General features: G+C 33.7%; 1 protein-coding gene across 1 annotated transcript; it reads right to left on the reverse strand.

Moving 5' to 3' along the window:
• Positions 1 to 288: 288 nt before the first annotated feature.
• Positions 289 to 9,215, reverse strand: LOC123210486. The gene is made up of 12 exons (XM_044628866.1): positions 8,798 to 9,215; positions 7,985 to 8,164; positions 7,617 to 7,727; positions 6,613 to 6,951; positions 5,629 to 5,805; positions 5,011 to 5,295; positions 4,149 to 4,271; positions 3,436 to 3,633; positions 2,608 to 2,861; positions 1,985 to 2,189; positions 1,278 to 1,583; positions 289 to 666 (listed from the first exon to the last, which is right to left on the reverse strand). Exons 1-12 carry the CDS (start codon positions 8,984 to 8,986, stop codon positions 340 to 342), a joined length of 2,694 nt encoding a protein of 897 aa, XP_044484801.1. The 5' UTR covers positions 8,987 to 9,215; the 3' UTR covers positions 289 to 339.
• Between the last annotated feature and the right edge of the window lie 3,321 nt (positions 9,216 to 12,536).

A 12,536-nucleotide genomic window follows, 5' to 3' on the forward strand; every position in this document is an offset into this window, starting at 1 on the left:
TTTTATATACGATACACAATACCTGATAAATAAAATATAAAAAATTATATTTTTTATTATAAAGACCGCAATTAAATTCCCATCACCATTGAAGAAAGTCAGTGTTTAATTCAACCAAAAAAAGACCCATGCAGCAGTCCAATCCAATCCCAATTGCCAATTGGTTTAAAATGTGATAGCAAATTTGTATTAAATTTAAGAAGTTTTTAAGGGTTTGTGATATTTTTATAACAATGATATGAAAATTAAAATGTTTCATTATTTATTATTATGTAAAAAAAATGTATATCTTATAACATGATACTTGATAAATAATTTGAAAATATTCAATTCCAATATTTAACTCAACACCTCTATGTTAAAATTCTCTGTTTGATTTGTTGGTTTTGTTCTCCAAATTCTGCTTTGTTCATCAAAGCTTCCAATCACAGCACTCTGCTTTTTGTCACCAAGCTTATCTGCAAACATATTATAGTAAGCCATTGGGTTCAAATTTTCCAATACTTTGACAAGCTTGCCATGCTTTCTATCAACCAAAGTTTGTCCATCTCTGGATTCAACACCTTCAGCCAAAACTCTGATGGGTTTCACAGCAAAAGTTGGGTTCAGAGATGCATAATCATCAGCCAACACCACTGCACCAAGAATTTCCCCTAAAAATGTATCCTGCAGAAGAATAATATTCAAGTGAGTAATATTGAATGCATTAATAACATGTATAAATGTTTATATGTCATTATGTGATTGAGTAAGGTTAGATTTGGGTTGAGTTGGTTCAATCTCGATCAGGTGTTTGGCTCAAATCGAGCCAAACTTGAGTTTGGGGTAGTCCCAACTCTAGCTGAGTTAAGTTGGCTCTAACCAAGCAAGCCATCAAAAAGTCATTGTCAGATTCATCTTCTCTAATGACTTTTTTTCTTCTCTTATTCTTTTTCATCATCTTCAACAACCCGTTTTCTTGGATGATTTTTCTTCTCTAATTCTTCTTCTTCATTATCTCCAACAACTCTTCTTCTCTGTTGCTTATTAACAACCTCATCTCTAGCTCGAGCTGAATTTCTAGCTTCAAACCAAGCTCAAATCGACTCTTATTCAAGTTTAGCTCAGTTCATATCCACCCCTTTCATTGGGTGTTATTTTATTTTCAAAATCATTTAATCATAAAATAACATATTAAACATTAGCCCTTATACCCCTATTTGTAAGTACTACTGTATTTAAGTAAAAATGCATAATGTATAATGTACATTTTTTTAACTTAAAACAAGAAGATTTACCATGTGATGGTATCGATGATGGATTCGTTCCAAGCGATACAGCCTAGACAACAAACGTCGGGCAAACCCCATTTCCGGTGTCCTGTTTGTAAGCTGCAGGGTTCTCAGGATACTTGAAAATGAACTTACTTTGCGTTGAATGCCAAGAGGGATGAGTGTGATATTTATTGGTGAGTTGAAGACAGTGTTTGCAGCCAAAGGGTCAAGATACATATTGAATTCTGCATATTTATTGGATGGAATACCAAAGACATTTCCTGTGTCTTTGTGATCAAGGCTGATGTGCCCTCCAACAACATACACATCCTGCAAAGAGATTTAATATCAATAGTTAATGCTACTTGTTGATGCCAAAAGCCCCACGTCAAATAGAAGTAGAGAGTTCATGGTGAATATAAAGTCATTATCTCACTCTTTTTCACGAGATATCTTTTAAAGATAAAACCATGAGATCAACAAAGGTCACAATAAACAATACCTCATAACTTTAAATGATTTGTTAGGTGCAAATTGAGATAACATCAACAGTGATGCGTTCTCTCCAAACCCCTCAACATGGGGTTATATTAATGTGAAAAACCCCACATTGGAGCTAAAGGCCTTAAGTCAATATAAACCTATCGTCTTCCTCTTTCTTGTGAGACACCAAGGGAGAGACTATGAAACCAACAAAGATCAAAGTGGATAATAGTGAGACATCTACTTACCCGAATTAGAGAGGTTGAATTTTTCCTTGAAGAAATAATTTTGGCTAAATTAGTGAGGGGTCCATTGGTCAATATGGTTATCTTGGACCCCGGGTCAAGAGTTTGTGCTATGGAATCCCAAATTTCCAATGCTAGAGGCTGTCTAAGTTCTGGGTGGTCAGTATCCCGAGGAGCTCCATATTTTACAGAGTTCTCTGCTGTATACCTTGGACAAACAAAGCTCAAATTTTAGCATAAAATGCAATAACAACACAAAACTATCATTTTTTCTATTAGAGGGATCAACCTTTGCTTTTATTTTTAAAGGCACTCAACTTTCAAATATTCTATTAAAGGACCAAACTTTCAAGTTTTTGTATTGAAAGGACTAACCTTTCATTATTTCGTATTGAAAATACTAAACTAATTATCTTGTTTCCAAAAGAGAAAAACAAAACAAACAATATTAATTGTATTCCATACTTCAATAAAAAATATTGAAAATTTGATCCCTTTAATAAATAATTCGAAAGTTCAATTCTCTTCTCAATTTTGGTCCCTTAACTAGAAAAAAAAAAAAAAAGCATAGTCAAACATACAAAGATTCATAGCAGAGAAATGTACAGTGCAGTGCACATATGTACCTTCTAGGACTTCTTGGCATATCACGAGCGAGCCCGTAGAGAGTGTCTGAGTCTAGAAAGCCACCACTTCCATGTGGGATGGCTTTGACATACATGCAGTCTCCAACACTCTGGAAGTCTGGATCAGACTGGTTCATTGCAAATACATCTCCTAGGCCGACTGGAATGTCGTCTCGACCCATCATGTGCAGAAGATCATAAACAGAGTCTATTGTTGCAGCATTTGCCCAACCAGTTGGACTCACTATGATTGCCTGGATGGAAGGACAAAGACCATGTTCATCAATTCTATCTTTAATTTAGGCAAAAACCTGTTTTATGTATTATATTTTGGGATAATGAACAAAGGCTAACTCGGGTTCGGCTTATTGTTTGGCTCATATGTGTCAAACTCGAACTGAAGCAATTTTAGTTTGTCAAGCTCAAGTTCAGCCTGAGATTGACGTTGATGCCAAAGTTCATCATCAGCGATTTTTTTTTTCTCTACAAACTCAAGTTGAAGCAATTTTAGTTTGTCGAGCTCGAGCTCGACTCAAGATCAATGCTTACGCTGGAGCTTATCTTGTCGACAATTCTTTTTTTATCTCCAACGACTCTTCTTTAGCAATTTTTCTTTTTCTTTGGTGTTACTATTCACCAGAATTTGGCTCGAATTCACCCCTAACTACATTTGGTACTTAAGATCTGTTGACCAATGGTCCTCAGGTTTCTCTCTTGAACAAGTAAAATTAATAACTTCCATGAAGTCACAATAGCATAACTTAGATGCCAACAAATCCTAGGGATCAGTCAGTGAAGCCAGAAAAAAGTGGTCAGCCATGATGGTACCTTGAGATTGATAGCTTCCACAGGAACTTTTAGGAGATAAAATAGAGCTAGAAAGTCTCCAGCACTCATGTCCATGTCAAACACAACAGGCTTCCCCAGCTTCTTGCCACCAAAATCTGGTCTGTAAAAAACTTCTTTGTAATAGGGAAATTGAGTTGAAAAATTGAACCTTCCACTGTGTTGAGGCTGATTTAGAACCTTATCAGACAAAATACAGAAAAAAAAAAAAATCAAACTTTGCAAGGGAAGAAGGGAAAAGAAAAACTTAGCAATACTAGGCATTATGTGGGGTATTAAACTATCAACATTTTTCTAAGGAAAAGATCAAATTTTATTTTTTTCATTGAAGTTCAATAGAGAAAAATAAAGTTTAGTCCCTTCAATAGAAAAATTGTCATAGTGATTCCTTTAGGTGTTGTTACCCTTCTTAGTATGACAAATTTTCCTCTGCCCTCTAAGCTTTTAAAATTCGCACATACAACCCAACCTCAATATTTGGATAAAAATAGATAATTAATAAATATGTGAGATATTGAGTTTAACACAATTCTTCCTATCTTGAGCTTGAGCCCCGAACTCCAAGCTCGAGCTCGAGCCCAGTACTGCTCAGTTTTATTCAATTGCAGTCCTAAATTCATTGTAACACACAAGTGATAGACAACAAAGAGTAACATGTTAAACCTTTTGAAGCAAAACTGATTGAATAAACTTACATCGAGGAAGCTTTTGTAAAATTCTCTAGTAAGGTTGCTTCCAGGATCTTGACTAGATTTTGCCTTTGTAGCCACAAGAATGTGCACTGCATCAGAGCCATCTACCTCCTCTGTATAGCCATCCTATTTCATTGTTCAGCAATAATAGACTTGAATTGATAATTTCCCCAGGCCAAAATTCAATGACTTTAAAATGAGGACTCAAAACAAAGATAACACTTGAGATAACAACACTGGGAGATAGGAGTGGATTCAAATCGAGTTGAGCTTGAGCTTGGGCCAAGTTGGAAGAATCGAGTTCGGCTGGACTTGAAAGGAGTCTACCTTGAGTTCGATTATAATATTGTAACCAAGTTAAAATTGATCAAATATTGTTTTAATACATATTAGTTAAAATAATATCGTTTTAATCGATTCGAAATGAATTTTTTCCAGGCTCACATGCTTAGTTGGCAATAGAGCTCGAGCTAACTCCTCTTGAATCCACCCCAACCTAGAGATATCAAACTATCACATTTTTACAATTGAAGAGATTGAATATTGTCCCTTTTTTTTGTAATTGAAAAGGACCAACCTTTCAAATTTTGTTATTGAAGAAATCAAACTTTCAAATTTTTTTTTTTATAAAAACTAAACTTTGATTAATTCCTACGGATGATAAATAAAATAAATAATTCTAATTGTGTTGTTTGATTCATTTAATAAAAATACTAAAAGTTTGGTCTTTTTATAAAAGTATATGAAAGTTTGGTTCTTTTAATTAGAAAATCTGAAAGTTCGGTCAACTCATTTGAAAAAACAATTTAATATATCCCGAAAACACTTTGTTGCAAAAATAATAAATTAAAAAAAAAAAGTTTACCTTGCATTTCCCTTTCCCATTCTTGACAATGCAAAATGGATCTCGAAGTCCGGTTTGAACATGGCCAGTATGAACTCCACCATTCTTCAGATTGAACTTGGGAACTGTACGGCCATTGAAGAAAGGATTTGATCCATCTGATATTCCATAAGGTTTATTTGACGTAACAACAGTTATATTCATGAACTCCATTTCTGCAAATTCATTCTGTCCATTATTTTTGTGTGAATTGCGCATGATTGAGGTTGCCACCCCCGATGTGAAGGAGTCCCACATGAAATAACTCTGCAAAAAGATTGGTTAAGTTACAATCCAAAGTGCAATATATGAGATTTAGATCTCATATTGAAAAGTATAGACTGATATGAGGTTTATATGGCTTAAACAAGCTAAACCACTCGTGAGTTAATGCACAACACGTGTGGGTGTTAGGTGGTGTACAAAGCATAATGACATATTAAGATCGTAAATATAATGTATGAGATTTGAATTCTACATTGAAAAGTATAGACTAAAGTAGAGTTTATATAATTTTGAACTCTCCAATTTCAACAACGGACTTTCATGATCCAATATGAAAAATCAATGAATGAAACTTGAAATTGAGCAACGAATTACCGTGTAGAATTGGTCATTAAACCAAGTGTCACGAGACATTTTCAAGGACTGGAAGCAATATTGTGCCTCATAAGTACCCTGGCTCTGCTCAAAAACTTCAAAGAATTTCTCATTTATGGGGATAGTATTTGTAGCATCTAGAGGAACAAGCGTGACAGGAATACCAGAATGAAACACCTAAAAAAAATCCAAACCAATTTTAATCTCCGGAGACACAAATAGTGGAAATAAAATCAGGATAACAACAATAGGAAGTATATTAACTCTCACTTTTTTTTCCTATCGAAAGGACTAACCCATAGTATTTCTTTTCGAATAAACCTAACTTTCAAATTTTCTTATAGAAAAGATCAAACTTTCAGTATTTCTTATTGAATGTAGTAAACAAACACAATTAGGATTGTTTGTTTTGTTTTGAAATGTGATTAGTCTGATATCTTTGATATGAAATAGTGAAAGTTCAGTTTCTTCAATAAAAAAATTTGAAAATTCGGTCACTTCAATAAAAAAAAAAATAATGTTTTGATGCCTTCGAGTGTTGTTATCTCAAATAAAATTACCATTTGTTAGTGATGGATTTAAGTCAAACTCAATCAAGACGAACCAAACTCGAGCCAGATGAGCTTCCTTCAAAACATCTCAAGTTTGACTCGGTTTGAGGGGAGTTGAACTCTAATTAGACTACAATACCATGTTGAGCTCACTTTGATACTGTAACCGAGTCAAAATTTACAAAAATAATATTATTTTGATATATAGTGATTAAAACAACATTGTGTTAGTCAATTCAAATCAATCTTTTTCAAGCTTGCAAGTAGGTGAGTTAAACACCCCCAGCTCGAGCTTGAGCTAAACATCACAAAATCCTTAAGCTCGAGCTCAAACTCACCTAATCCAAACTCATTTAAATTAAGTTGGCAATCGAACTCGAGCTAACTCGATTCAAATCCACTATTGCCACCTGTTATTTGATTTCTCAATTACCTGATATGCTGCAAAAGGATCTCCAAAAATATTGAACTCTGCATAAGGGTTACTGGTGTAGACAGTGAATAGATTTCCAGGGTCACCGCACTGCCGCGGCTGGCAAGAAGTGGCAGTGGCATTGGGCGGGCAACAGCCTGTTGGGTTCCTGGACCTCACACCGCCACCCATGACAAAAATATGCTCAATATTTTTCCGTAAATGGGGATTCTTCATAAGGAAAATTGCAGTATTTGTGTGAGATCCTGTTATTAATATAGTTATAGGACCTGCAGAGACTTTTTCAATGAAGACTTGCTGTGCAGTGGGTTGTTGAAGAGGAGAATACCTCCTCCTGCCCTATTTTCATTAGCAAAATAATCACATAAATCTACAGATGAAGCAACCAAATACCACCTGGAGTGGATAATTTCTTTGTAATGCTATTGAATATGTAAGTAATCACAAGCAGCATAGAAAATTGTTGATGCCAAAAATCCTACATCAAAAAGGAGTTGAGGGTCTTGGGTCAACATAATTTCATTATCTCACTATCCCTTGCAAGACGTCTTTTGAAAACAAAACCATAAGGCCAATGAAAATAAAAATGGACAATACATTGCTTTAAATGACTAGTAGTTTATGGTCGGATCAATGCAAAATCAACAATGGTGTCATTTGTGAGAACAATATCATGTGCTCTCCCCAAACCCCTTGACTGGGGTTGTGTTGATATCAAAAACCCCAAATTGAACATGAGTGGAGGGTCTTGGTCAATATAAACTCATTGTCATTCTCTCTTAAGAAAGACGGCTTTTAAGGACAAAACTGTGAGATCAAAGCGGATAATACCTCATGGCTTAACTGGCCTACAATGTATGGATCAAGGCAACATTAACAACAATGTTGTTCCATGGGAACAATGTCAAATGTTTGGGAACTATGTCCCTTGACTCCTCTTGGATGTGAGATTTTTGACATCAATATTTAGGGTGCTAAATTTCCCGAGTAGTGTATAAATGTACCTGTGGAAGAAAGCTCTTTCGCAAGCCATAGTTAGAATCAATATCTAATATTCCTCCAAGACCAACTGGAATAGCTTGTCTGTATCTGCAATATCCAGCTGTTGTGTTGCCCTGGAGTAAAAACATTTGAAAAGATCACAAACAGGCAGAATTTAATCATGAAAAGGAACAAGGTAACACTTTACTCCAAGAGCCCAACCTACACGGGACCAGCCTTGTCTTAATATTCCGAACGATATGGGATGGGATGCTCATAAATGTCCAATATCTCTTCCGTACTTTATTAATATGGGACTTGACTAGAGATAGTACAGACAAAGAATCAAGTAAATGCAAATTCATTCTGAATGCTAGGCTAGTAAAAAAACCTGATCAATAATAGGAAGATATCCACCAACATCTGCAAGTATGGTTCCATCTTCTAAAATTCCACCTTCCCCTCCCACTCCAACTGAAATGTCATCGCGGTCCATCATGTAAAGAATGTCATAGACTTGATTCACAGCATGACCAGCATTAGTCCATGTATTTGTATTGATGGTGATTGCCTGCAAAAAGCATGTTTCTTAACAGTAAAGATTGGCAAGATATTAAATTCACAATATTATAGTCTAATTGTTATATAGTGGTGATGAGAATTCTGTAACAAGTAACTCAAATTTAGGAAATATGGATTTGAAAGGTGAGTTTTCAAGGAGATTTTGGTAATGGTGAAGGGATTAGGCTGATATGGACCTCTTGAAATACATATGAGTAATGTCAAAAAGGCAGGTAAGACCTCTGGACTAGCAATTACATGCCTTCAATATCTCTCAGCTAGAGTTTGTATATAAAAATTATATTAAAAGTGGATAAAGAGATAGGGAAAGTGTGCTACAAAATTAAAGTTAAGCTTAAGAGCTCAGATAGGGAGAACAAAGAAATCTCTTCTTCATCTTATCATCTATAATTAAATTTTCTCCATTGTCTACCTGTAGTTTTCCCATATTAGGCATTCAATGTAAATAGTTGTGTTCTAACATTGAGTATTTGTATATTTCTATTGTTTGTTAGCTAAAGAAGTGAGTCTTTCTTTCACACTTTATACTAAAAGCTAATCTGTTTGATAACCGATGCGGGACATCATAATAAACATAAATTATTTTATCAGTAGAACATTAATAGAGAGAATCTCTACTCACCTCCAGTCTGAATTCTGATCGGTTAAGCTTCAAGAGGTACAAGAAAGCGAAAAAATCATCCGTATCCACGTCTGTATCCATAAGAATTCTGTAAGGCCTGCCCTCCACGGAGTATAAATCACCTCCAAACACAACAAAAACTCCTATGATCAAAGTTACAGCCACCCATGAATTGTTTTGCAGCAACATGCCTAAAAGTCTGCCCCAATCACAACCCAGAAACCTTTTCCCTCCAAACCATAAAAAGAAAGCCAAAACAAATGCTATATATGCTAAACCAAAAGAAGAAGAAGAAGAAGAACAGACAAGTAAGATGCAATGTTACAGGCACAGACTTAAGATTCTTGGATTACAGAAGATTTAGAGTGTGATAAAAGTAATATATAAATGATAAATGTTGAATGATTTTGAAGAATCAAAGCTTCTATTGTAGACACTGCAGGCACTAGTCAAAGTTTTGAAATCAGGTAGCAGTTGACTTCTTGGTTACCGCTAGCTTTATCCACATGTCATTGCTTAATTAATATTGAAGAATGAAATGTTCTGACGTTTGTTATTTCTGTTCACAAATCATTCCGAATAATGGGAGAAGTTTAAATATATTTTGCCAAACCATTTCATCTAACCATTACAGAGACGGGTGGATTCAAATTCAACTGAGATTGAATAAGGGTCAACTAAAGATCAATCTAAATCCAGAACAGTTAGTTTGAGCTCGATAAGATTGGATCCATCAATTAGGCTCGGTTTGGTGTTTATCAAGTCAAATTTAAATTGGAGTTTTAGTTTAAAAACTTAGTTCGAATCCCCTTTTAATGATATTGTTTATCTCGAAGTGATACTATTTATTTTCCAATAACCCTCCAACAACTTCTCTAACTAACTTGAACGAGTTTGAGTTCAAACTGACTATTATAAAATTTAGTTAAACTCAAATTAACTTATGTTACACTCAAGTCAAATACAAACCTAAAGCTTGAATCAACTCACTCAAGCTGATGATTAGTTCATCAACACTAGAGAAGAAAAAGATCCATTGGATATGAAGAAGGTTGAGAATATGAAAAATAATCAAAAATAAATAAAAAGTCAACAAAAAGATAAATCTACTTGCAACTTTCCACAACTCATTTAAATCAAGCTAAGACTACCCTTACTCGAACTTAGCTTTTTCAAACCAAACACCAAGTTAAACTTAAATTAACTCAATTCAAATCTACCTCAAATTACAAATTAAATAAATAGATAGTTGACATGATACCCAAAAACAATCAACACTATCATAAGCATATTTTTTAACAATAAAACTATATAAATACTTTTTTATATAAATAATAATATATTATTATATAATTAAATATTATTTTATTTATAATTTTAATTATTTAATCATATAATAATATATTATTTTCTGTAAATAAAATTATACATATAATATTCCTTATTTTCTAATAAAGTTATTTGTTGTTGGGTCGGCCACTTCGAGCACACAAGCCATCGAAGTGTGGAAAAAGAAAATTTTTAAGTGGTTTTTCAACAATTGTTTATTGTGGTTGGTGAGATTTGACTTTTCTTTATGTCCCCTCATCGATCATTATTTACTATTCTTTTTCTCTGACTTTTGTTCCTGAGAAAATTCAGCAGCCAGCTGGAACTTCATCCTCAAACTGTACGGCCGGTGCTTGCTTACACAAAAAAAAGAGAAAAACAGTGGATTATATACTGTTCACACTTTATGGGTCAAGGCACATGCTTTGGCCTGGCTCAATATTTTAATATATATCTATAGACTTAATGCCGGGGTGCGCAAGGATCTAATTAGAATTAGGGTTAAATTGAATTTATTCGAATTTAATTTAAATAAATTTAAAATGAGTTAACTTTATATAAACTCGTTCGATCTCAAGTCAATATCTTCGAGCTTGAGCTATTTATGAATTAAAAATTTTGATACAAAATTATATCATTTTAATAATAAAATAGTTAAAAGTTTGAACTCGAAACGAATCGAGTCAAATTCGAGTTTAGCTTCTACGAGTTCAAGTTCTAATATATATAAATCAAACCGAGCTTGAATTTGACTTGATTCGAATTCAACCCTGGATTCAAGCCTAAATATGATAGGCCAAAAAATGTTGTACCCTTCTAGGGATATAAAATCAGTTTTCAATGTTAAAAAATTATGGGTGTAGACTACCCTAATATATAATTTTGTTTAATAAAATCAAGTAGTTAAATAATATAATGACAGTTTGAGTTTGATATAACCAATATGTATAAGATCAATTATCTAGATAGACAAAATTAATATAGGTTTTAAAGTTTATTAAAATTTTCAAACAGCTTATTAACCTACCGTAAAATACAATAGTTTCACCTTTCGAAAATCGCCATTCAAAGAGGTTTTAAGCAAGAAAAATCAATCACTAACATGCATATAAATTTTAGGAAATTCACATACTCAAAAAGTATAGCACATCATACATCTAAACTAATTTAAATCAGAATTTTTATAATTTAAAAGATCGTTTAATTTGAATAATGTTTTATTATCATAGTAAGTAATAAAATATAGATTATCAAAATAATCTTTATTTACTGATAACTAAACAACCCCAAAGTGAAATTCCGCTAATTGGGTTAATTTTTTTATTATTTTGTTTAGACTTGCTCATCAAAATTGTTTTGCTTATAGCATGCTAGCGAGAATCTTCACCTAGGAGTAAGACTTCCAATTGCCTTGTTTTTCTTTTTTTTTTCAAATAATTTATTGTGATTCTAAATCATTCTAGGTAGGGGTGGATGCAATATGGCTTGAGTGTGGATCGTTATTCAACTAGAATAAGCTAAACTTGAATTGAAATTTCAACTCATCAATTTTAAGCTTGGTTCAAAATCAATGTCTCGTTGGTGATGCCACACTGGAGCTCACATCACTAAAAATTCTTATCCAACAACTACTGTTCAAGATGGTTGGATAATATGGTTAAGAAATGTGCAAGCAAGGGCCTTTACTAAAGGTGGAATTTCATTTGAGGAGCTCAGCTTAAAAGAGTCGAGCTTGAACCTAAACTTAAGTTTCCCTCAAATTAGTTTGAATTCAACTCAACTCGAGGGCAGTCAAGTTTGATTCAACTAAATACTTAGCTGAGTTTCAATTGAACTCAACTTGATACTATAACTAAACCAAATTTGGCCAAAACGACATTGTTCAAAAGCACATAGGTTGAGGAGCCATGGATGGCGGGTAGAAGATCAGAACGGAAGCACATAGCACCATTATGAGAACAAAAAAATAGGAAAGCAGTTAAAAGAGAAAATGCAGTAAGCAGTAGAAGAAAGAATGCAGTGGCATCCCATTCTTGTAAATAAGTATAGCCTTGCCATTATACAAAGGTAATAATCAACCATTATAACACAAAAAATTTGACAGCCACAGTAAAATAAACTTCACTAGTTTGATTGTTATAAAGATTGATAAATAATGAACTTTGGCTAAATGACATCAATTCACATTAAACAGTTTATTTTCAAATTGAGAGAACAATGTCAACATCAATTCTAATATAAAATGCCTAACTCAGTCAAGTGGGAGAAAACCACCAATTGTGGTGAGGTCAAAGACCCCACAATAGAAATGGAAACCTCAACTAGAAAATGGCCAAACTCAACACCTCGGTAGGTCAAAATTGATTATTCATATTCTCACTAAGAGAGATTAATGATAGCAAAGCTAAGA

The sequence above is a fragment of the Mangifera indica genome, chromosome 3 (assembly GCF_011075055.1).
Source record: "Mangifera indica cultivar Alphonso chromosome 3, CATAS_Mindica_2.1, whole genome shotgun sequence".
Classification (NCBI taxonomy): domain Eukaryota; kingdom Viridiplantae; phylum Streptophyta; class Magnoliopsida; order Sapindales; family Anacardiaceae; genus Mangifera; species Mangifera indica.

What these genes read in the sequence shown, in the direction of transcription:
- LOC123210486 (XM_044628866.1), bottom strand. Translation starts at nt 8,986, where the DNA reads ATGTTGCTGCAAAACAATTCATGGGTGGCTGTAACTTTGATCATAGGA. An exon ending in GATCAGAATTCAGACTGGAG is followed by an intron (nt 8,165 to 8,797) that starts GTGAGTAGAGAT and finishes TGCTTTTTGCAG; the next exon opens with GCAATCACCATCAATACAAA. An exon ending in TGGAAGCTATCAATCTCAAG is followed by an intron (nt 2,862 to 3,435) that starts GTACCATCATGG and finishes CCTTCCATCCAG; the next exon opens with GCAATCATAGTGAGTCCAAC.